Source organism: Heterodontus francisci, chromosome 10 (genome assembly GCF_036365525.1).
Source record: "Heterodontus francisci isolate sHetFra1 chromosome 10, sHetFra1.hap1, whole genome shotgun sequence".
NCBI lineage: Eukaryota > Metazoa > Chordata > Chondrichthyes > Heterodontiformes > Heterodontidae > Heterodontus > Heterodontus francisci.
This window is the reverse complement of record NC_090380.1, coordinates 42676969-42699730: the sequence shown is the minus strand read 5'-3', so window position 1 is coordinate 42699730 and position 22762 is coordinate 42676969. Positions and strand designations below refer to the sequence as shown.

Here is a 22762-nt window from a genome sequence, read left to right as displayed (position 1 = left end):
GGAGATTTGATAGACGTAATCAAAATCATTAGGGGTCTGGACAGGGCAGATGGGGAAAAACTGTCCCCTTTGATGGGAGGATCAAGAACAAGAGGGCATAAGTTTAAGGTAATCGGCAAAAGAAGCAATAACGACATGAGGATAAACTTCTTCACGTTAGGATCTAGAATGCACTGCCTGAGAGCATAGTGAAGGCAGGTTCAATTGAGGCATTCAAGAGGGAATTGGATTGTTATCTGAAAAGGAAGAATGTGCAGGGCTACGGGGAGAAGACTGCGGAGTGACACTAGGTAAACTGCTGTTTTGGAGAGCCAGCACAGAAACGACAGGTCAAATGGCCTCCTCCTGTGCTTTAACAATTCTGTGATTCTGATTTTGACCCAGCTACAGTGAAGGAATGGCAGTACAGTTCCAAGTCATGTTGGTGTGTGAATTGGAGGGGAACTTGCAGGTGATGGTGTTCCCATGTGTCTGCTGCTCTTGCCTGTCTAGGTGGTAGAGGCATGACTTTAAAAGGTGCTGTCAAAGGAGCCTAGGGTATACACTGCTGCTACTGTGTGCTAGTATTAGAGTGAGTGAATTCTTAAATTGGTGGATAGGGTGCTGATCAAGTGGATGGTGTTGAGTTTCTTGAGTGTTGTTGCCGACACACTCATCCAGGCAAGTGGAGAGTATTCCATTACACTCTAGACTTGTGCTTTGTAGATGGTGGAGAGATTTTGAGGAGGTGAGTTACTTGCTACAGAATTCCCAGTCTCTGACCTGCTCTTGCAGCCATTCGTTGACGGATTTACACGGCTGGTGCAGTTAAGTTTCTGGTCAATAGTAAACCCCCAGATGTTGATGGTGGGAGATCCAGCGATCATAATACCATTGAACGCCAAGAGGAGCTGGTTAGATTCTCTCTTGTTGAAGATGGCCATTGCCTGGCACTTGTGTGGTGCAAATGTTACTTGCCACTAAGCAGCCCAAGCCTGAATGTTGTCCAGGTCTTGCTGTGTGTGGGCACAGACTGCTTCAGCATCTGAGGAGTTGCAAGTGGTGCTGAACACTCTGCGATCATCAGCGAACATTCCCACTTCTGACTTTATGGTGGAGAGAAGGTCATTGATGAAGCAGCTGAAGATGTTTGGGCCTAGGACACTATCATGAGGAACTCCTGCAGCGATGTCCTGGGACTGAGATGATTGACCTCCAACAACCACAATCATCTTCCTTTGTGCTAGGTATGACTCCAACCAGCGGAGGGTTTTCCCCTGATGTCTTTAGCTGCTATGCATCAGAAGAATGAACTTCATTTGCCTTTAACATTATGGCACAACAGAAGTAGCAGCATCAAAAATAATTTATTATGTTATTTACTGAAATTATTATTAGATATTAATGCCATTCGTTGACGGATTTACATTTGTTTTTCAATCGTGCAGTTGTCAAAATAGTTAAGTGTTTGTGGTACAATTCTATGTAACCTACAATGTGAGTTTATTACTAATATCTTAATTCTGCACTTTTCCACTGACATTCTGAGTCTTACCATTTTGCCATGTCGTTGTAGCTACATTCTTGAAAGTTCACTCCCTTCTATATTCCGAACAGTTAGATTTTATAATGAGACAGAGCTATTTGGCTAAATTTTTCCATCACTTAAACTAATCACTAATTTACATTGTCAAGGTGAGCAAACTAAACTGGTTGTTGTTGCATTCCGAAGGAACTAATCTTTCATTGTTCGTGCTGTTTAAGAGGACGTAGACTTATTAATGCATTTTGGATGTTCGCACACCATATTTACTGTAATGCTTTTTATTCTAATTGTAGCTTCTGAAGACTAAACCCTCTCACTGCTAGAGATTATCTTTTGAAATCTATATTTCTTTCGGAATCATTCTCTCTTTTTGCAACCACTAGAAAATATTATTTTGTCACTATTACATTATTCATTAAATTGGATCTTGTATGTCTAAGGCACATATACAGATGATAATTCATCTATATAACTTACATTAGGAAGAATATTGTCAAGAAAAGTGAGTAATCAAATTATGTTTTCATTTTAAAGTTAAAAAATAATTAGGTTATCTTCTGCCTTCCTGATGATCAGTCAAATTTTCAGAATACAAATCCCTGAGCAAGCTGTCTCCTCATTGCAAATCACATTAAAACCAATTTTATATAAAGAGATGAGGAGAAATGACTTCTCTCAAAGGGTCATGAGTCTTTGGAGTCACTACCCCAGAGTGCGGTGGATGCCGGGACATTGAGTAAATTTAAACAGGAGTTAGACAGATTTTTAATTAGAAATGGGTTGAAGGGTTATGGAGAACGGGCAGGAAGGTGGAGTTGAGGCCAAGATGGAGATCAGCCATGATCATATTGAATGGCGGAGCAGGCTCGAGGGGCTGAAATGCCTACTCCTGCTCCTAGTTCTTATGTTCGTTCTTATATTAAAATGATGAGAAATTGTAGTTTGGCTGTTTTATTTCTATATAAAGTACATTTTGTGATATAAATTTCACATTTCATTCTATTAACACTTAAACAGTTAATATGCAGTTGTATAAGTCTTCAACATTGTGATTTTTTTTAACCTTATCTACATATTTTCAAGTCAGGAAAATAAACTTTGTTGAATGCCCTCTTGGGTATATCTTTGCACAGATTATACAAGCAATAATTTCAGAGGAACCATTCCCAAATCTTAGAACTAACATATAAATACAGGAAACTGAAGCATGTTAATATATGTTTTATTTTTTGTTTGAAAGATTAAGTTTTATCATCCTGTTTTAGATGCTGATCTGCACAAACTACAACACACCTGGTTGCTGGGATTAACTTCACTAATCAATCAACAAGAAGGACATTTTAGAAAATGTGGTTTCTTTCATAGCTCTGCAACATGGTTGAAAAGTCAAGTCCAAACATCAACACTGGATGTGAAGAGGTATTATTTAATGAATAAGTGTGCCCTTTCTCTCATATTTTCTTCATTGGTAAATATATTTGTCTTTAAGACGTTAACCCTTATCCAGCTAAATGAGCTTAGTTTACCTGTTGTGTACAGCAGCTGCTTAGTTATACGACATACTTGTCTGATCTTAATATATATCTCATAAGATATTCCATTACATTTTGTAGTAAATCTGAGATGAGGCATTTTTGCGTTCTGTATGCCTGGCAATTGCAATTACTCTTCTTTGAAATCACAGTCATGGGAATTATGTTTGAAATTTCCAGCTGTAGTGTGATGATAAGAATGTTGCCCATGGCTAAGCGATTTCTTATTGTATACAAATATTTTGTTGTGAAAATAATTATCAGCAAGCAAACGTGTATTGTTACATATTCAAAGGATTTTGAACAAATTAGTCAAGACTGTAAATTGAATTTTAAATCTATCTTGCATAGCTGCTTTAAATTATATTTATTTATACTAAAATGGTAAGTAATCCAGTGATATGGTTCATCAGTGCATTACCCCACAGACTGGAAGGGTTAGGTTCAAAACCCATTCCTTGGTGACATTTTACAATTTGCTTAAGATGGTACATCAGGTGAATGGAGAGTAGTCATTAGTGTAGCCAAAGTGCTGACCTCAAAGAAGGGAAGGGTCTGATTTGCAGAAGTAAGCACTTCAAAGGATGAATCAGAGGCAGCATCAACCGTACCTCTGAAAGTAGATCAGAGTGTCCTTGAAGGAGGTGTAGCCAATTGAGGCAGGCAAATCAAAGCTAAACTAGGTGAAAGGAAAAAAACGCTTCTTTAATTTTGTGCTTAAAAAAGTTTGAAAGCATAGTGGCACACTGGAAAAAAGCAAATAACCACCTGTTTATTACACCATAATTTAAGAACATTTTATTCTGATACAAACTATTGGATACTCTTCAAAATGCCTAGCATAGCATGGAAGAAGAAAAGATCATTCAGTCCATCAAGTTCATTCTTTACATAAACGGCCTACTATTTGTCCCATCGAGGGCGTTACTACCACCCATTTTATTTTTTTGTGGAAATGCTCTGCATTAAATTAAACTCATATCCCCAAAGATAAGTAAAACTCACACGTATATTTATTGATTTCCTATGTCTCCACTCTTCAGCTTCGACTTACTGCATTCCATAGTCAATCTACTAAGTTCCTTATTTCTTAGCTCATCTGCTTAAGATCTCTTTGAATGCTCTTTAGCTCACTGATAATGCCCAGCTTTGAATATCCATCTCCTCCAATTCCACTAAATCACTATCCTCTGCTTCTTACCTAAGGCTCTTAGCATGTCATCACCTCGCAGCTTTATATTAGAATCCATTTTCTGCCCTGACCATAGCACTGAGGCCACCCTCGTCAAAGTCAGAATCAATATTCACTGTGACCGCGACCATGGCATTTTTGTCCCCTCCTTGTTCGCTTGACCTCTCTGTTGTACTTGGTACAGATGATCAAGCTAACTTGATTCACTGTCTCTACCCCATTTGCCCTTGTGTTGTTGCACTCCTACCTAACTAATTTCAGGTAGCGCATCAATAAAAATGGCTTCTCTTTTGGCTCCCACATTGTCACCTCTGGAGTTCCCCACGAATCCCATCAATTTTTAAATGATAATCCATCCTCATCTGCGTGCTGCCAGTCAGTGACACTGAGTCAGCTTCCATATGTATGTTGACAATATTCAATGTCACCTCTTCACCACTTCTCTTCACTCCCCTGCCCACTTCATGCTATTGAGCCACCTGCCTGATAATCTGTGGATGAGCCTGTTGCTGAAATCCTTATCCAAATGTTCTTTACCGCCGCTACAATTCTCAAATTCCTTCCTTGCCAGCCTTCAGACTGCCAATTTCTATAAATTCTCGATCAGCCAAAACACGAGTACTTGCATCCTGTCCCATAACCAGCCCTGTTTGTCTATCACCTGTGTCCTTGCTGGCCTGTGCTGGTGTGCTGACCTCCTGTGGATAAAATTTAAAATCCTCATTGAAAGATCCCTCTGCAGTCTCACCCCACCCTAACCTTGCAACTTTTCCAGCCTTGAATCCCTCCTATGTCCTCTGATGCACTGACTTTTATATCCCTCATTGCATCTGCTCTGCTGTTTGTATTAGTCTTCAGCTTCCTTGCCCCTAATCTCTGCAATTCTCTCCCCAAATCCCTCTACGCGACTTTCCAAGTTTTAAAGGTTCCTTAAAGCACATCTCTTAGACTAATCTTTTAGTCACCTCTCTTGGCTTTTGCAAGGACTCAACACCTGCTCTCTTGGCTATAGACTACAGAGTCAGAACTGTCTGTGAATATGAACAAAGAACAAAGAAAATGACAGCACAGGAGCAGGTCCTTCGGCCCTCCAAGCCTGCGCCGATCCAGATCCTCTATCTAAACATGTCGCCTATTTTCTAAGGGTCTGTATCTCTCTGCTTCCTGCCCATTCATGTATCTGTCTAGATACATCTTAAAAGATGCTATTGTGCCCGCGTCTACCACCTCTGCTGGCAACGCGTTCCAGGCACCCACCACCCTCTGCGTAAAGAACTTTCCACGCATATCCCCCCTAAACTTTACCCCTCTCACTTTGAACTCGTGACCCCTAGTAAATGATTCCCCTACTCTGGGAAAAAGCTTCTTGCTATCCACCCTGTCTATACCTCTCATGATTTTGTACACCTCAATCAGGTCCCCCCTCAACCTCCGTCTTTCTAATGAAAATAATCCTAATCTGCTCAACCTCTCTTCATAGCTAGCGCCCTCCATACCAGACAACATCCTGGTGAACCTCCTCTGCACCCTCTCCAAAGCATCTACATCCTTTTGGTAATGTGGCGACCAGAACTGCACGCAGTATTCCAAATGTGGCCGAACCAAAGTCTTATACAACTGTAACATGACCTGCCAACTCTTGTACTCAATACCCCGTCCGATGAAGGAAAGCATGCCGTATGCCTTCTTGACCACTCTATTGACCTGCGTTGCCACCTTCAGGGAACAATGGAACTGAACACCCAAATCTCTCTGTACATCAATTTTCCCCAGGACTTTTCCATTTACTGTATAATTCACTCTTGAATTGGATCTTCCAAAATGCATCACCTCGCATTTGCCCTGATTGAACTCCATCTGCCATTTCTCTGCCCAGCTCTCCAATCTATTTATATTCTGCTGTATTCTCTGACAGTCCCCTTCACTATCTGCTACTCCACCGATCTTAGTGTCGTCTGCAAACTTGCTAATCAGACCACCTATACTTTCCTCCAAATCATTTATGTATATCACAAACAACAGTGGTCCCAGCACGGATCCCTGTGGAACACCACTGGTCACACGTCTCCATTTTGAGAAACTCCCTTCCACTGCTACTCTCTGTCTCCTGTTGCCCAGCCAGTTCTTTATCCATCTAGCTAGTACACCCTGGACCCCATGCGACTTCACTTTCTCCATCAGCCTACCATGGGGAACCTTATCAAACGCCTTACTGAAGTCCATGTATATGACATCTACAGCCCTTTCCTCATCAATCAACTTTGTCACTTCCTCAAAGAATTCTATTAAGTTGGTAAGACATGACCTTCCCTGCACAAAACCATGTTGCCTATCACTGATAAGCCCATTTTCTTCCAAATGGGAATAGATCCTATCCCTCAGTATCTTCTCCAGCAGCTTCCCTACCACTGACGTCAGGCTCACCGGTCTATAATTACCTGGATTATCCCTGCTACCCTTCTTAAACAAGGGGACAACATTAGCAATTCTCCAGTCCTCCGGGACCTCACCCGTGTTTAAGGATGCTGCAAAGATATCTGTTAAGGCCCCAGCTATTTCCTCTCTCGCTTCCCTCAGTAACCTGGGATAGATCCCATCCGGACCTGGGGACTTGTCCACCTTAATGCCTTTTAGAATACCCAACACTTCCTCCCTCCTTATGCCGACTTGACCTAGAGTAATCAAACATCTGTCCCTAACCTCAACATCCGCCATGTCCCTCTCCTCGGTGAATACCGATGCAAAGTACTCGTTTAGAATCTCACCCATTTTCTCTGACTCCACGCATAACTTTCCTCCTTTGTCCTTGAGTGGGCCAATCCTTTCTCTCGTTACCCTCTTGCTCCTTATATATGAATAAAAGGCTTTGGGATTTTCCTTAACCCTGTATATATGTATATATTCAACAAGATATCAATATTTTTGTTGGGGAATAACCTGGAACTCGCTGCCCACGAGGGTGGTGGAAGCGGAGAGAATCAATGATTTCAAAAGGATATTGGATGGGCGCTTGAAGGAAATAAACTTGCAGGGCTATGGAGATTGAACGGGGGAGTGGGACTGACTGGATTGCTCCATAGAGAGTTGGCATGGACTTGATGGACCGAATGGCCTCTTTCTATGCCGTAAATGTTTCTATGACTCATCTGTGAAGTGGTTTGAATGTTTTTCTGCATGAAGATCTATGTAAATGCAGGTTGATATTGATCACCTGGCTATATAGCTTGGTATAATGTGCAAATTTTATAATCTTTATACAAGTATTATCTCCAAATTGTCTATGGATAATGTGTATATAATAGGTAACTGCTGTATTTATATAAAAGCAAAATACTGCAGATGCTGGAAATCTGAAATAAAAATAAGAAATGCTGGAAATACTCAGTAGGTCTGGCAGCATCTGTGGAGAGAGAAGCAGAGTTATTAACGTTTCAGGTCAGTAACCCTTATTCAGAACTGCAGTTTTGTTTTCGGTTTGTCATCTGTTTCCGATTGTCAGTCCAATTTTAACTTGCTGATCAATTTTCCATCAGTGCAATGAGCCTTTCACTTTAAAATATCTTGTGAAATTCTATCCATTAGATGACCCCATGATCTAATGTAGATATTTTCTCAAAGATGTTTTACTAGGAAGCTGGAAAATCACCTGAATTAAAAGATTAGCAAACAGTGGTGTTCTTTATAGAATGAATCTAAAATCATATTTGTGCAAAAGCTTGCTTCATTGATAATCATCTAATTCTTTAAGAATTGCTTGCAGTTGATGTACATTAACTTTATTTTTTCCCTCTGTAAAGCCTTCAGGTGCTTCTTTCCTGCACTTATACTTTGCTTGATAACCTGAAATCAGCTCAAGCTCAGTCTCTTGGTCATCTCAAAACATTAGTTGAATGCATGGTTCCAAACAATTCTGAATGGGAAAATCTGAGGCAGAGACTTACTCCACAGGTAAAATATGTAAGATAGTGCAAGATGTAAACTTGCACTAATTTTGTAACCATATGCTACATTTTTTCTTCTGGGTAATCCTTTAATGTAATGACTAGATATAGTTTGAAATTTCATTAATCGAAAATGTAGCTTCAGCCGCTATCTTCAAAAATGCAAAATTACCTGGTGACCTGACTCTGGACATTCTAATGTATAATTAAAAATAAAGTGTACTTCTATCCAAAATGTTAATGATAAATAGCTTTCAAAGTTTAACATGTGGTTTATTCACAGTGGCTGAGTAAAGTGTTGCTGATGGAACAGCTAAGTCTGAACAGGAATGCCTTGTGTGCTGGCACTGATACTTACTCTTCTGACAAGATACCAAATCATTTGTGTACCACAGCGTTATTAAGCCAAGTGCTGTTAGAGATACTAGAAGCCAATGTCTTTAATGAACAGGAAGAAATTCATACGGTCATGTCTCCATCACAAAGTAAGCTTGTATGGGAGTAAAAATGAATAACTGGTTATGCTGTTAAATAATCAACCACAGTTATAAATACATATTAATTAAAATGCACTTAAATGAGTGTGAAATAGTTTATGGCCCAGAAAGTTAAGAAAATGCTTTGATATTTACAATAGGGTAACCTAAAGAGCTTGTGGAATGATATTTATACTGGTTAAACTCTAATACTGCATTACTCAGTATGATGCTGGATATGATACAGTCAACCTTCTCTTTATAGGATGAGCCGCAGTTTGAAAGGAAGAAAAATGTAAATATGTGTGCTTTCATATGAACAATCCTGATAGCATAGCTGTTTTTCCAGTGTTTATACTAAATACTGATAATCTATTCCAACAGATTGATGCTGTTAACTTACTTTTCTGGCCATCATCACTGCTGTTCACACTCTCAAGACCACCTTGATTTATAGATAAAATCAAAATTTGATATCAGAATTTGAAAGCAATCCCAGTGATGAAATTCCTGTCTCCTGGAGTATATAGACTGCCTTTACATCCATAATACCTGTCTCCCTAAGATGGACAGAATTAGGAGTTTTCATCTTGTACACTGTTCTTGGAAGCAACTTAACTGTTAGCCCAAAGCTACAAAATTGAATGCTTTAATTGGAAGTTTTAAAAAACTGTTCACACTGTCATCCTTTCTCTCCCTTTAATAAATCCATGGTGGCTATCCTTGGCTAATCCACATGTTTCTAAATGTTCACTAATGTCAGCTCAAATTATGGATTATATGGGTTTGCCCACAATTAACATTAGATTATCTGGTCTACAATTACTCCATTTGTCCTCCTCCTTTCTTGAACAGAGGTGTTTACGCTGACTACTCTGCAGTCCTATGGTGCAATTTGTATACTTAGCGGATTGAATTATTGTGGCCAGAGTGTCTACTATTTCCTCTCTGACTCTTTCAACTACCTAGTGTGCATCAGGACATCATCATCTTAACCTGTCCAGCAGGTTACCACACTTGACGTTTTGCTTTTCAATCGAGTGCCTTATTCCTTAAAATGATTTCTGCAAGACCTCCAATATACTTGTATCTTATTTGCATCATTGCTTCCATATGCACTTTGACTTTTGGCTGCTCTCACTCCCTTCCCAATTTTTCTTCACCAAGGCGTTAGGAAGTTAACATACCATTCAGAACTGCTGGTTGCAACTGCAAGAAACAGGACATCTATTCCCCTGATCATAGAATCTCTTACTACTACCACTCTCTTATTCTTGCAGTCTACCTGCAGTTCTTTGTTCTACGGTGCCATAATGTTGCTTAGGACTATCCTCCTCTGAATTCCTGTCCAGTTCAAACTTGTCCAACACAATGTAACTGTTGGACAGTTCCAGTTAAACAAGGTTCAACAAACCTTTGAGTCCTGTCTCCCACTACTGCCCCTGCAGATGATTTCTAATTTCTCTCCTAAATTATTCTGATGATACAAAGCTCGGTGGAAGCTGCAGGAAGGATGTAGAGAGGCTGCAAAGAGATATTAACAGGTTAAGTGAGTGGGCAACAAGATGGCAAATGGAGTATAATGTAGGGAAGTGTGAAGTTGTTCACTTTGGTCGTAAAAATAGAAAAGCAGAATATTTTTAAAAGGTGCGAAACTGCTAAGTGTTGATGTTCAGAGAGACTTGGGGGTACTCGTACAAGGAAAACACAAAGTTAACATGCAAGTGCAGCAGGCTATTAAGAAAGTAATTGCATGTTGGCCTTTATTGCAAGGGGATAGGAGTACAGGACTAAAGAAGTCTTACTAAAATTGTACAGGACTTTGGTGAGACTGCACCTGGAATATTGTGTGCAGCTTTGGTCCCAACAAAGGATATACTTGCACTGGAGGCAGTGCAGTGAAGATTTACTAAATTGGTCCCTGGGATGAGGGGGTTGTCCTCTGATGAGAGGCTGAGTAAATTGGACCTATATTCTCTGGAGTTTAGAAGAATGAGAGGCGATCTAATTGTGACATACAAGATTCTGAAAGGGTTTGATAGGGTAGAAGCTGAGAGATTGTTCCCACTGGTCAGGGAATCTAGAACACAGGGACACCGTTCTCAGGATAAGGGGTCAATCATTCAGGACTGAGATGAGGAGAAATTACTTCACTCAAAGAGTTGTGAATCTTTGGAATTCTCTACCCCAGAGGGTTGTGGATGCTCCATCATTGAATACATTTAAGGCTGGGATAGATAGATTTTTGGTCTTGCAGGGAATCAAGGGGTATGGGGAGCAGGCAGGAAAGTGGAGTTGAAGCCCAAGATCAGCCATGATTGCATTGAATGGTGGAGCAGGCTCAATGGGCCATATGGTCTACTTCTGCTCCTATTTCTTGTGTTATCCCCATGTCCTGAAATCTCTGGCACCTACCTTTTTGAGCAAGCTTTTGGCCACCTTGATATCCCTTTATGTGGCTCAGTGCCATATTTTCTTTGCTAATGCTCCTGTGAGGTGCCCTGGGTTGTTTTAGTATGATAGAGGTGCTGTAGAAATGCTAATTGCTGTTGATGATGACTGCAGACAGGAGAGCCAAGATTCATAAACCCCTCACCCTCTTGCATGCTGCTTCTTGTGCTTCAGAGATTAGATTTTCAATGATGGATGGAAGTTGACTGCCCCAGTACAGTGAAGATCCACGATGGCCTGCATATTACCCGAACTTAAAAATATAGATAGTATTAGCCTGAACTCCCACAGCACCAAGCTACCAAAAAATCAAAAGCAAAGAAACAAAATGGTGGGAAAAGGAGGAGTAGGGACAAAAGGGGACCAAAAAGGGGATTTACGCATGGAGGCAGTTTGCATGGCTGAGGCACTAAATGAGTTCTTTGCATCTGTCTTTGCCAAGGAGGAAGATGCTGCCAAAGTCATTGTGAAAGAAGAGGTAATTGAGACACTGGATGGGCTAGAAATTGATAAAGAGGAGGTATTAGAAAGGCTAGTTGTACTTGAAGTTGATAAGTCACCAAGGCCAGATCAGATGCATCCAAGGATACTGAGGGAATTAAGGGTGGAAATTGTGGAGGCACCAGCCATAATATTCTAATTCTGCTTGGATACAGGGTGGTGTCAAAGGACTGGAGAATTGCAAATGTTACACTCTTGTTCAAAAAAGGATGTAAAGGTAAGCCCAGCAACTACAGGTCAATTAGTTTAACCTCAGTGGTGAGAAAGTTTTTACAAACAATTATGTCCTGGGTTATCAACAGTCACTTGGACAAATGTGAATTAATTAAGGAAAGCAAGCAAGGATTTGTTAAGCGCAAATCATGTTTCACTTGATTGAGTTTTTTGATTAGGTAACAGAGAGGGTTGATGAGGATAATACAGTAGATGTGGTGTACCTGGACTTCCAAAAGGCGTTTGATAAAGTGCCACATAATAGGCTTGTCAGCAAAGTTGAAGCCCACGGAATGAAAGGGACAGTGGCAACATGGATGTGAAGTTGGCTGAGTGACAGGAAGCAGAGTAGTGATGAATGGTGGTTTTTCAAACTGAAGGACGATATATAGTAGGGTTCCCCGGAGCGTCAGTATCAGGGCTACTGCTTTTCTTGATCTGTATTAATAGCCTAGAAATGGGTGTGCAGGGCACAATTTCAAAATTTGCAGATGACACAAAACTTGGAAGTATTGTGAACTGTGAGGAGGATAGTGATAGGCTTAAGGAGGACGTACTCAGGCTGATGGAATGGGCAGACACGTGGCAGATGTAATTTAATGCAGAGAAGTGTGAAGTGATGCATTTTGGGAGGAGGAACGATGAGCGGCAATACAAAATATATGATACAATTCTAAAGGAGCAGAGGGACCTGGGGGTATATGTACACAAATCATTGAAGGTGGCAGTGCAGGTTAAGAAAGCGGTTAATAAGGCATATGATCCTGGGCTTTATAAGTAGAGGCATAGAGCACAAAAGCAAGGAAATTACCTTTATAAAATACTGGTTTGGCATCAAGTGGAATATTATGCCCAATTTTGGGCACCACACTTTCAGACGGATTAGCACTTGAAGGCATTAGAGAGGGTACAGAAAAGATTTATTGAAATAGTTTCTCGGATGAGAGTTTTCAGTTACATGGCGAGATTGGCGAAGCTGGGATTGTTCCCCTTAGAGAAGAGATGGTTGAGAGGAGGTTTGATAGAGGTGTTCAAAATCATGGGAGGTCTGGACAGAGTAGATAGGGAGAAACTGTTCCTGTTGTTGGAAGGGTCAGGAACCAGAGGACACCTATTTAACATGATTGGCAAAAGAACCAGAGGTGACATGTGGAAAAGCTGTTTTACGCAGTGAGTGGTTAGGATCAGGATTGCAGTGCTTGAGAGTGTGGTGGAGGTAGATTCAATCGAGGCCTTCAAAAGAGAATTGGATAATTATCTGAAGAGAAAAGATTTGCAGAGCTGTGGGATAAAGGCAGGGGAATGGGACTAGCTGAGTTGCTCTTGCAGTGACCCGGCACATACACGACGGGCTGAATGGCCTCGTTCTGTGCTGGAACTATTCTATTCTGTGATTTTATGAAAGTACTGTGGATGCAGAAATCTGAAATAAAAACAGAAATTACTGGAAATATTCAGCAAGTTTGACAGCATTTGTGGAGAAGGTTCAATGACCTTTGAGCAGAACTGGGAAAAGTTAGAGATGTAACAGGTTTTAAGCAAGTTAAAGGGGGATGAGGGTCGGAAAAAGAACAAAAGCGAAGAGCTGTGCTAGGGTGGAAGGCAAGAGAGATTACAATACAAAAGGGATGATGGGGCAAGGCCAAAGGAAGTGCTAATGGGACAAGTAAATAAACAAAAGATGTGTCCAGCGGAGCTGTGAATGGCAGAATCATGAATATCTATCTGAAAGCGGGAAAAAGAGAAAAACAAAAGAGTAAATCCAAAATTAGCAAAAAAAGGAAACAAAATGGGCAGCGGTTGCAATCTGAAATTGTTGAACTCAATATCGAGTCTAGAAGGCTGTAAAGTGCCTAATTGTAAGATTAGGTGCTGTTAGCACCGCAGCCTCACAGCTCCAGGGACCCGGGTTCGATTCTGGGTGCTGCCTGTGTGGAGTTTGCAAGTTCTCCCTGTGTCTGCGTGGGTTTTCTCCGGGTGCTCCGGTTTCCTCCCACAAGCCAAAAGACTTGCAGGTTGGTAGGTAAATTGGCCATTATAAATTGTCACTAGTATAGGTAGGTGGTAGGTAAATATAGGGACAGGTGGGGATGTTTGGTAGGAATATGGGATTAGTGTAGGATTAGTATAAAAATGGGTGGTTGATGGTCGGCACAGACTCGGTGGGCCGAAGGGCCTGTTTCAGTGCTGTATCTCTAATCTAATCTAAAAAAAAAATCTAATAACATTGCACTTTATTCAAACACTGCAGGAGACCGAGGATAGAGGTCAGAGTGGGAGCAAGGTGCAGAATTAAAATGACAGGTGACTGGAAGCTTGGGGTCAGGCTTGTGGACTGAGTGGAGGTGTTTTGCAAAGCGGTCTGCGTTTGTCCTCCCCAGTATAGAGACCACATTATGAGCAGCGAATAGAGTATACTAAATTGAAAGAAGTGCACATGAATCGCTGTTTCACCTGGAAGGCGTATTTGTGGCCTTGGATGGTGAAAAGGAGGAGGTAAAAGGGTAGATGTTGCATTTCCTACTTGTATGGAAAGGTGCTGTGGGAAAGGGAGGGTGGTGGGGGTGACTGAGGAGTGGACCAGCGTATGACGCAGGGAATGATCCCTTCGGAATGCTGAAAGGGGAGAGGAAGGTGGGTTTGGCCATGGCATCCTGCTGGAAGTGGTGGATATGGCGGAGGATGATCTGTTGAATACGGAGGCTGGTGGGGCGGAAGGTGAGGACAAGGGGAACCCTATCATGGTTCTGGGAGAGAGGGAGGGGAAGGGGTGAGAGCAGAAATGTGTGAAATGGAATGGATATGGTTGAGGGCCCTGTTAACCATTGTGCGGGAGAATCCTCGGTTGAGGAAAAGGAGAAATAACAAAAGTGCTGGCATGGAAGGTTACATCATCAGAACAGATGTAATGGAGACAGAGAAACTGAAAGAATGGAATCGAGTACTTGCAGGAAGTGGGGTGTGAGGAATGTAGTCGTAGTAGCTGTGGGACTCTGGGCTTGTAGTGAATATTATTTGATAGCCTATCCTCAGAAATAGAGACAAAGTTGAGGAAGGGAAAGGAAGAGTTGCAGATGGACCATGTGAAGGTGAGCGAAGGGTGGAAATTGGAAGAAAAGTTGATTAGATTTTTCAGTTCAAGCAAGAGCAGGAAATGGCACCAATACAATTATCGATGTACTAGGAAAAGAGGTGAACATCAATATACTGGATACCATCAGTATACCATTTCACACATTTCTGCTCTCGCCCCTTCCCCTCCCTTGCAGAACCATGATAGGGTTCCCCTTGTCCTCACCTTCCACCCCACCAACCTCCATATTCAACAGATCATCCTCTGCCATATCCACCACTTCCAGCAGGATGCCATGCAAAAAGGCAGGCATAGCTAGGATCCATACAGGTTCCCAAAGCAACATTTTTTTATTTGGAGGCAGTGAATGGAGGTAAAGGAAAAGTTGTTCAATGTGAGAACATGTTCAGCCTGAAAGAGGAGGGTCATGGTGGATGGGGACTGGCTGCACCTCTTCAAGGAAGAAGTGGAGAGCCCTCAGACCATCCTGGTGGGGGATGGACATGTAGAGAGATTGGATATCCATGTTGAAAAGGAAACTAGAAACTGTTAAATTGATGGAGGGCATCGGAAGAGTCACAGATGTAGGAGAGAAGAGACTGAACAAGGGGAGAAAAAAATAGAATCCAAAGAGGAAGAAATCAGTTCAGTGGGGCAGGAACATGCTGAAACATTGGTCTGGATTTTGAGAAGCCCTCGACATCATGATCCGTGGTGGTGAGGGGGGCCTGAAGATGGCTCTGGATGAGGCATGCCACGGACCTCGACGCCAGGAGAGCCCAACCTGAGGCTCCGTGGCGGCTCCCCGCCCCCCGCCAATGGGCAATGGGGCCACAATTGACGTATTCAAATCAATAAAATTAATACATTTTAAAACTCTTACCTGAGATCTTGAGGGCCTGCCGCAATCTTCAGCGCAGCGGCTGGCGCTCCCATGCCTTCAGATCCCTGTCCAGGGAACCGAGGCGTGACACTGGTAGGGAGGAGGGAGGAAAACGTTTATCAGTGTGGGGCGGGAACGGGATCAAATACACGTAATGGGTGTAGGGGTTGCTGGGAAGGGTTGAACCTTAAACGTTGTGCAGTTTGGGTTGGGGGGGGGGGAGCGGAAGGTCAAACACTTATTGTAATTGTTATTGGAGGACTGGGAAAGGGACGTAAGAAATTTATTTATTTACTTTTGGGGGGGATCTTAAAAATGCCGGCAGAGCTGGCTGCCCTTTGAAAATGCCGCCAGCGCCTGCGCACAGACAGCTGACGCAAGTGCCGGCGACGGACAGCCCACCCCCTCGACATGATTGTTGGGGGGGGGGGAGGGCGGGGGCCGCCCTGGCTATTTAAATGAGCCACCGCGCTTAAGATCATGGCGGCTCTTTGGAATGCGGCCCACACAGGCGTGCCACCATTTTTGAACTTGCCGCCGAGATTGGCGGCGGGCTCATAAAATCCAGCCCAGTGAGTCTACCAGGGCAGTCCTGTTTGTGAATCTTGGAAAGGAGGTGGAAGCAAGCTGTTCAGGGTTAAAGGATCATGAGATTGGACACCATGGAGGGAAGCTCTCCAGAGAAGATGAGGTCAGTGTCAGTCAGTGACGCAGCCTATTTAACTAATTCATTAACCTATTTCCCACTCAAACAAGCCCCTACAAATAAGACCCCAAATAAACAATTTTTAAACAGCTCCTAGTATTGAAAAGTTAAAATGAAGACAAATAAATTAAATCAAAGTACTACAAAATAAATGAACATTTATATACTTGTGTCCAAGCTGCTCCTTTTAACAACCAAACTCGCTTGGCCTTATGCACTCTACTGGTTTCTCACAGCTGGAGACTGAGATCAAATTTATATCATCTTAATTCCTTGCTGGGTTTCCTCAAACATGATCACCCTCTGGTAAATTGATCTCATAATTATTATTCATGTGTGAAACATGGCTTTAAGTGCCTGTAGGGTATTCCATTATTGCAGCTGAGCACAGCTTGGCTTCACCTAACATTCATAGGGTTGCACTCCCAGGAACAAGGACTTTAGAAAATGTTTGCACCTACGTAGCCCAGAAATATTGAGACTAATTGCAGCACTCCTAATACAGTCTAGATCCATTAATTTAGCACAGACTGAAATCCAACCTGCAACCTCCTGCTCTTTATGACTTCAGCTATTTGCTGAATAAACCTCTATTGAGGAATGCCAACATTTTTTTGGATTATTGAAAATCCAGTGAACTTTTGGTCTCTTTTTTTTGTATTGCTTCCAACTAGTTTTAGTTCTCACAGTGACGGCTAATGTTAATCATATAACTGTTTTACAGAATATGGTATCTTTTTTCGCAATAGTTGACATAGTAACATAACCACTTCACAGAACAGAAAAACTACTTGCCATGTTGGAAGAAGTGAATCATCATCTCTTAGCATCTCTAGCTAAGGATAAGTTGGTTAGCAGAAAAAAGGCTTATCAGCCACCAAGATCTTAGTTGCCTTTTACAAAAGCAGATATTTCAGTTAATTGTCTTTTTAGTAAACCTTTTCCAGTGTTTTAAGATTATTTGATTTAAAAAGAATGGTCTTTTGCATAGTGATTGTACATTGTTTTACAGTCAGCCATCTGCTTGTTTTCGTTTATGTTTGTTAATTTCTTTGCTTCAACATATAAGGAGCAATGATTTGAAGTTAATGGATTCCATGGTAACCTTCTCAGACATGACCCTTTAATACTGCATTGTGTCATTCCGTTGTCATTTCCTCTTCGATTATAGTGTTCTCCATGTCATGTTTCATTTTTATGATTTTTCTTCTGTTTGCTTCCATAAGATCAATGCTGCTTCTATGAGTAAGAGAATCATGTAAATAATATTGTATCCATTTTAATCCTATGAGCAATAACCTGCTCAGTGACGCTCAGTTTGGGTTCCGCCAGGGCCACTCAACTCCTGACCTCATTACAGCCTTGGTTCAAACATGGACAAAAGGGCTGAACTCGAGAGGTGAGGTGAGAGTGACTGCCCTTGACATCAAGGCAGCAGTTGACTGAGTATGGCATCAAGGAGCCCTAGCAAAACTGAGGTCAATGGGAATCAGGGGGAAACCCTCCGCTGGATGGAGTCATACCTAGTGCAAAGGAAATGGTTGTGGTTGTTGGAGGTCAATCACCTGAACTCTAGGACATGACTGCAGGAGTTTCTCAGGGTAGTGTCCTAGGCCCAACCATCTTCAGCTGCTTCTTCAATGACCTACCTTCAATCAAAAGGTCAGAAGTGGGGATGTTCGCGGATGATTGCACAATGTTCAGCACCGTTCGTGACTCCTCAAACACTGAAGCAGTCCATGTAGAAATGCAGCAAGACCTGGACAATATCCAGGCTTGGGCTGATAAGTGGCAAGTAACATTCACGCCACACAAGTGCCAGGCAATGACCATCTCCAACAAGAGAGAATCTAACCATCTCCCCTTGACATTCAATGGCATTACCATCGCTGAATCCCCCACTATCAACATCCTAGGGGTTGCCATTGACCAGAAACTGAACTGGAGTAGCCATATAAATACCGTGGCTACAAGAGCAGGTCAGAGGCTAGGAATCCTGAGGCGAGTAACTCACCTCCTGACTCCCCAAAGCCTGTCCACCATCTACAAGGCACAAGTCAGGAGTGTGATGGAATACTCTCCACTTGCCTGGATGGGTGCAGCTCCAACAACACTCAAGAAGCTCGACACCATCCAGGACAAAGCAGCCCGCTTGATTGGCACCCCATCTACAAACATTCACTCCCTCCACCACCGACGCACAGTTGCAGCAGTGTGTACCATCTACAAGATGCACTGCAGCAATGCACCAAGGCTCTTTAGACAGCACCTTCCAAACCCGCGACCTCTACCAACTAGAAGGACAAGGGCAGCAAATACATGGGAACACCACCACCTGCAAGTTCCCCTCCAAGTCACACACTATCCTGACTTGGAACTATATCGCCGTTCCTTCACTGTTGCTGGGTCAAAATCCTGGAACTCCCTTCCTAACAGCACTGTGGGTGTACCTACCCCAAATGGACTGCAGCGGTTCAAGAAGGCAGCTCACTACCACCTTCTCGAGGGCAATTAGGGATGGGCAATAAATGCTGGCCTGCCCAGCGTCGCCCACATCCCATGAATGAATTTTAAAAAAGCACACATTGAATTCTATACCGGTGTTTTTGTAGTTGAGGCTTCAAAAATAAATAAGTTCCTGGTTTGTTAAAGCAGAATCCTAATGTTATCTCACATGTACCATGCCTCAGGTGTTGAGCCTGTTTTGCTGATTTCCCAATGATCATCACAATAGATTTTAAGGATTAATAATGCTTTTTTGGGGATTTTGCAAGCCACCGACCAACAACATTCCCAGCACAAATGTGTCCAACATCTGTCACACACCACCTAAATGATTTGCTTTTATTTTCAAAGTACTGATACAATACTCTTCATGCGACCTTTGTCACTCAGTCTTCTCATTCAATGGTATAGTCATCAGTCCCTCCTATCATCATCCTTGATATCAGTGACTGAATACATCCCTGTCAGGTGAGGTGGGGAAGAATATGTTCATGTTAATTTTCATTCACTGTATTAAAAATGATATGGTGTAAAAGTATACTTGGAGGGTTAGTAGATGTACTCTTGATAAGTATATGGCATAAATCTCATTTTGAAGTTTTTGTATGGATTTCATGATAGAGATCACAGATCAGATAGATTGTTTAGCTTGCACTTTTAGATTGGCGAAGCTAATCTGACTTGGTTTACTGTTTTAAAAATATGGGATCATTATTACAATGTGGTGCAATGTTGCATTGCAATAAAGACTCCAGGCATGTCTGAGTGTTTTGTATTCAGAGACATTATGGAAACAATTAAATTTTGTTTTTGTTTTTGATAGTTGCTGCAGAGATGCTGTATTCTTTGCAGTGGTGTGAAGAAATGAAAGATGTTTGTCCTACGATTTCTAAGTACCATGAACTGCTGCTTCAATTTGATATTACACATGAGAGACTGAGGAAAGCCTGCAGCTCACTGTGTGAAACTCTCTTTAGCAGGTAATCGAACTGATTTTGTGACTGAGCATATATTTATAGTAACTCAGTGAACTCTTATTGCATTGTACAATGAAATCCAATAATTAAGTCACAACTTTATGCATGTAAACTTGGAAGGGGGAATTTATTCACTTCTAGAGAAACCCCATTACCGGCCAAGGTCAAATGCATATTTAACTACTACATGAATGCACTGGACCTTTACAGGAAATGCTGTTATTTTCTGTCCAGGCTCACAGGCACTTCTTGTCATTTGTAGATTTTATTAACCTCAAAGTTGAATATTGTAGATTATTTCAAAATTTCAGTTTCAAAAGTTTTAATTTGCAAGCATTCTGTTCCAGTATTTTAGTATTTTGTTGGATTGTTTTGAATGTTAAGGAGGAGCTAATCCTAGTGCGAAAAAGAAATGAGATTGTAGGGACGAAGCAGTGAAATTGTTGGGCTCAGCATAATAACTATGGTAGGGTCCAATCAAGCAGAGATCAAGACTGTGTTTTTGACAGATGGCACAATGACCTAGATTTTCCTTAGGACTTGCTGGAGGGAGGGGTTAGAAAATGGAGTGGGGCCTGGTTCCATTGAAGTTTTCCACATGGAGAGGTGGTCAATAGGGGGGGCTGAGTGAATCTTTTGATGCCTTCCACCACCATGTTAATGGATGTGACTGGAGGAATAATCTGGCTAGACAGGATTTTTCTACCTGGTTGATAAGAGCAGGCGTAGGTTACTTTATGGGCCTAGTAATGGTCTCAGAATGCTAGAGGTAGCAGATATTGGAGGGGATCAGTTCCACTGAAAGGATGGCTCAGTTGCTCCTCTGAAGCTGCAGGGATGGAGTGGTGCTACATCAGAGCACCAAAAAACTACTCTGACATTTTGGGCTTCATTTGAAATGGGTGCTACTGTTACCCCCTTACAGCTACAGTGCACCCACTCTAACCATATTAATGACCCTGTACCTGCAACTTGGGGCACAGTCAGTGCTCTCTACTGGGGCAGCATTTGCAATATTTATAATTTCATATGAAATGAACTGATAGGTAAGTATATATAAAATATATTTTACTGTATCTTACCAGATATGATCACTCACTTTCTCCCAAGGCTAAATGGTATTTAAAGGGAAAGTGTAATTGGATCAAGATGGATGATAATGTTTGTGGTTCATTGAAATTTTAGCCCCTTCTCTCTTAATGGAATATATGCATCTCGTAGAATTTTTTTTTCTTTTTCTTTGCCTGTGTGTAACTTTTTCAACACTACCCATCCTGAGATACCCTGAGAAGGTGATGGTGGGCCTTCTCCTTGAACTTGTGGTGATGGTGCAAGGTATGGAATTCCATGATTTTGACCCATTGACAATAAAAGTACTCTGATCATTTGCCCAAGTCAGATGGAGTGTGACTTACAGGGGAGCTTGAAAGTGATGGCGTTCCCATGATTTTTTTTTTTATTCATTCATGGGATGTGGGCATCGCTGGCCAGGCCAGTATTTATTGCCCATCCCTAATTGCCCTTGAGAAGATGGTGGTTAGCTGCCTTCTTGAACTGCTGCAGTCCATGTGGGATAGGTACACAGTGCTGTTAGGAAGGGAGTTCCAGGATTTTGACCCAGTGACAGTGAAGGAACGGCGATATAGTTCCAAGTCAGGATGGTGTGTGACTTGGAGGGGAACTTGCAGGTGGTGGTGTTCCCGTGCATTTGCTGCCCTTGTCCTTCTAGTTGGTAGAGGTCGCGGGTTTGGAAGGTGCTATCTAAGGAACCTTGGTGCGTTGCTGCAGTGCATCTTGTAGATGGTACACGCTGCTGCCACTGTGCATCGGTGGTGGGGGGAGTGAATGTTTGTAGATGGGGTGCCAATCAAGCGGGCTGCTTTGTCCTGGATGGTGTCGAGCTTCTTGAGTGTTGTTGGAGCTGCACCTATCCAGGCAAGTGGAGAGGATTCCATCACACTCCTGACTTGATGTTTCTGCTTTTGCCCTTCTCAGTCATAGAGATTGAGTGGCTGGGAGGTACTTCTGGTGATGTACTGTAATTTTTCTATGTCATTATTTTTTTTAAATGCTGTATGGGAACAAAAACTTTGTATAAAATGAACAATGATTCTGTAATAAGCAACTGTTTTGTTTTGCTTTGCTGTCAACCAGTAAGGGGTATATAATGCAAATCTTGGCTCCGGATCAGCATGTACCAATGAAAAAGATCCTGAACTTTGTGTTTCAGACAGTGCTTGGCTGAATCCCATAGTTGTATCAACTGCACAGTACTCCTGCTCTTAATTCATATATCCGTTTCATTGTTTACACAATGTCTGGAGATAGTGAAAACAGGAATGTAAGGGAACAGGCACTTTCAGTATAAAAAAAACCTCTTTCCTCTCCCCATCCCTATGTTCTCCTTTAATAATAGATTAATTGAAACAGTGAGCTGGGTTATGTTGTTTAAATATATTCCTAATAAGCATCAGTGGTTGTGTTGACCATTAGTTGGGGTCACTAAACAGGACACAGATAGAATATAAAATTAGGGCACCTACCACTAAATAGCATATTTAGAACAATCATAGAATAGTACAGCACAGTAAGAAGCTTTTCAGCCCATCAAGAGAGCACGTTTGGAAAAAGAGGGAAAAAAAATCAAAGTGCGACGTCACAAGAAAGCAGATAAGTGATTTAAACTAGGACCAGGAAACTAGAAAGCACTGTACTAAATTTATAGCTTAACTAGTTAAACTAATTGATAAAACTTCAATTGGGGTAAATATATCGGTAAGTGAATTG

At 41.8% G+C, this 22762-nt stretch overlaps 1 protein-coding gene across 5 annotated transcripts in view; it reads left to right on the top strand.

Moving 5' to 3' along the window:
* The window catches only part of ltn1 (listerin E3 ubiquitin protein ligase 1), a 169624-nt gene that overhangs the window by 74829 nt on the left and 72033 nt on the right, over window positions 1-22762 (top strand). For all 5 annotated transcript variants that reach the window (XM_068040504.1, XM_068040503.1, XM_068040502.1 and 2 more), the window contains 4 exons: window positions 2791-2944; window positions 8047-8197; window positions 8474-8675; window positions 19822-19978. In XM_068040504.1, coding sequence (XP_067896605.1) covers window positions 2791-2944; window positions 8047-8197; window positions 8474-8675; window positions 19822-19978 — 664 coding nt within the window. The remainder of the gene's footprint in view (window positions 1-2790; window positions 2945-8046; window positions 8198-8473; window positions 8676-19821; window positions 19979-22762) is intronic.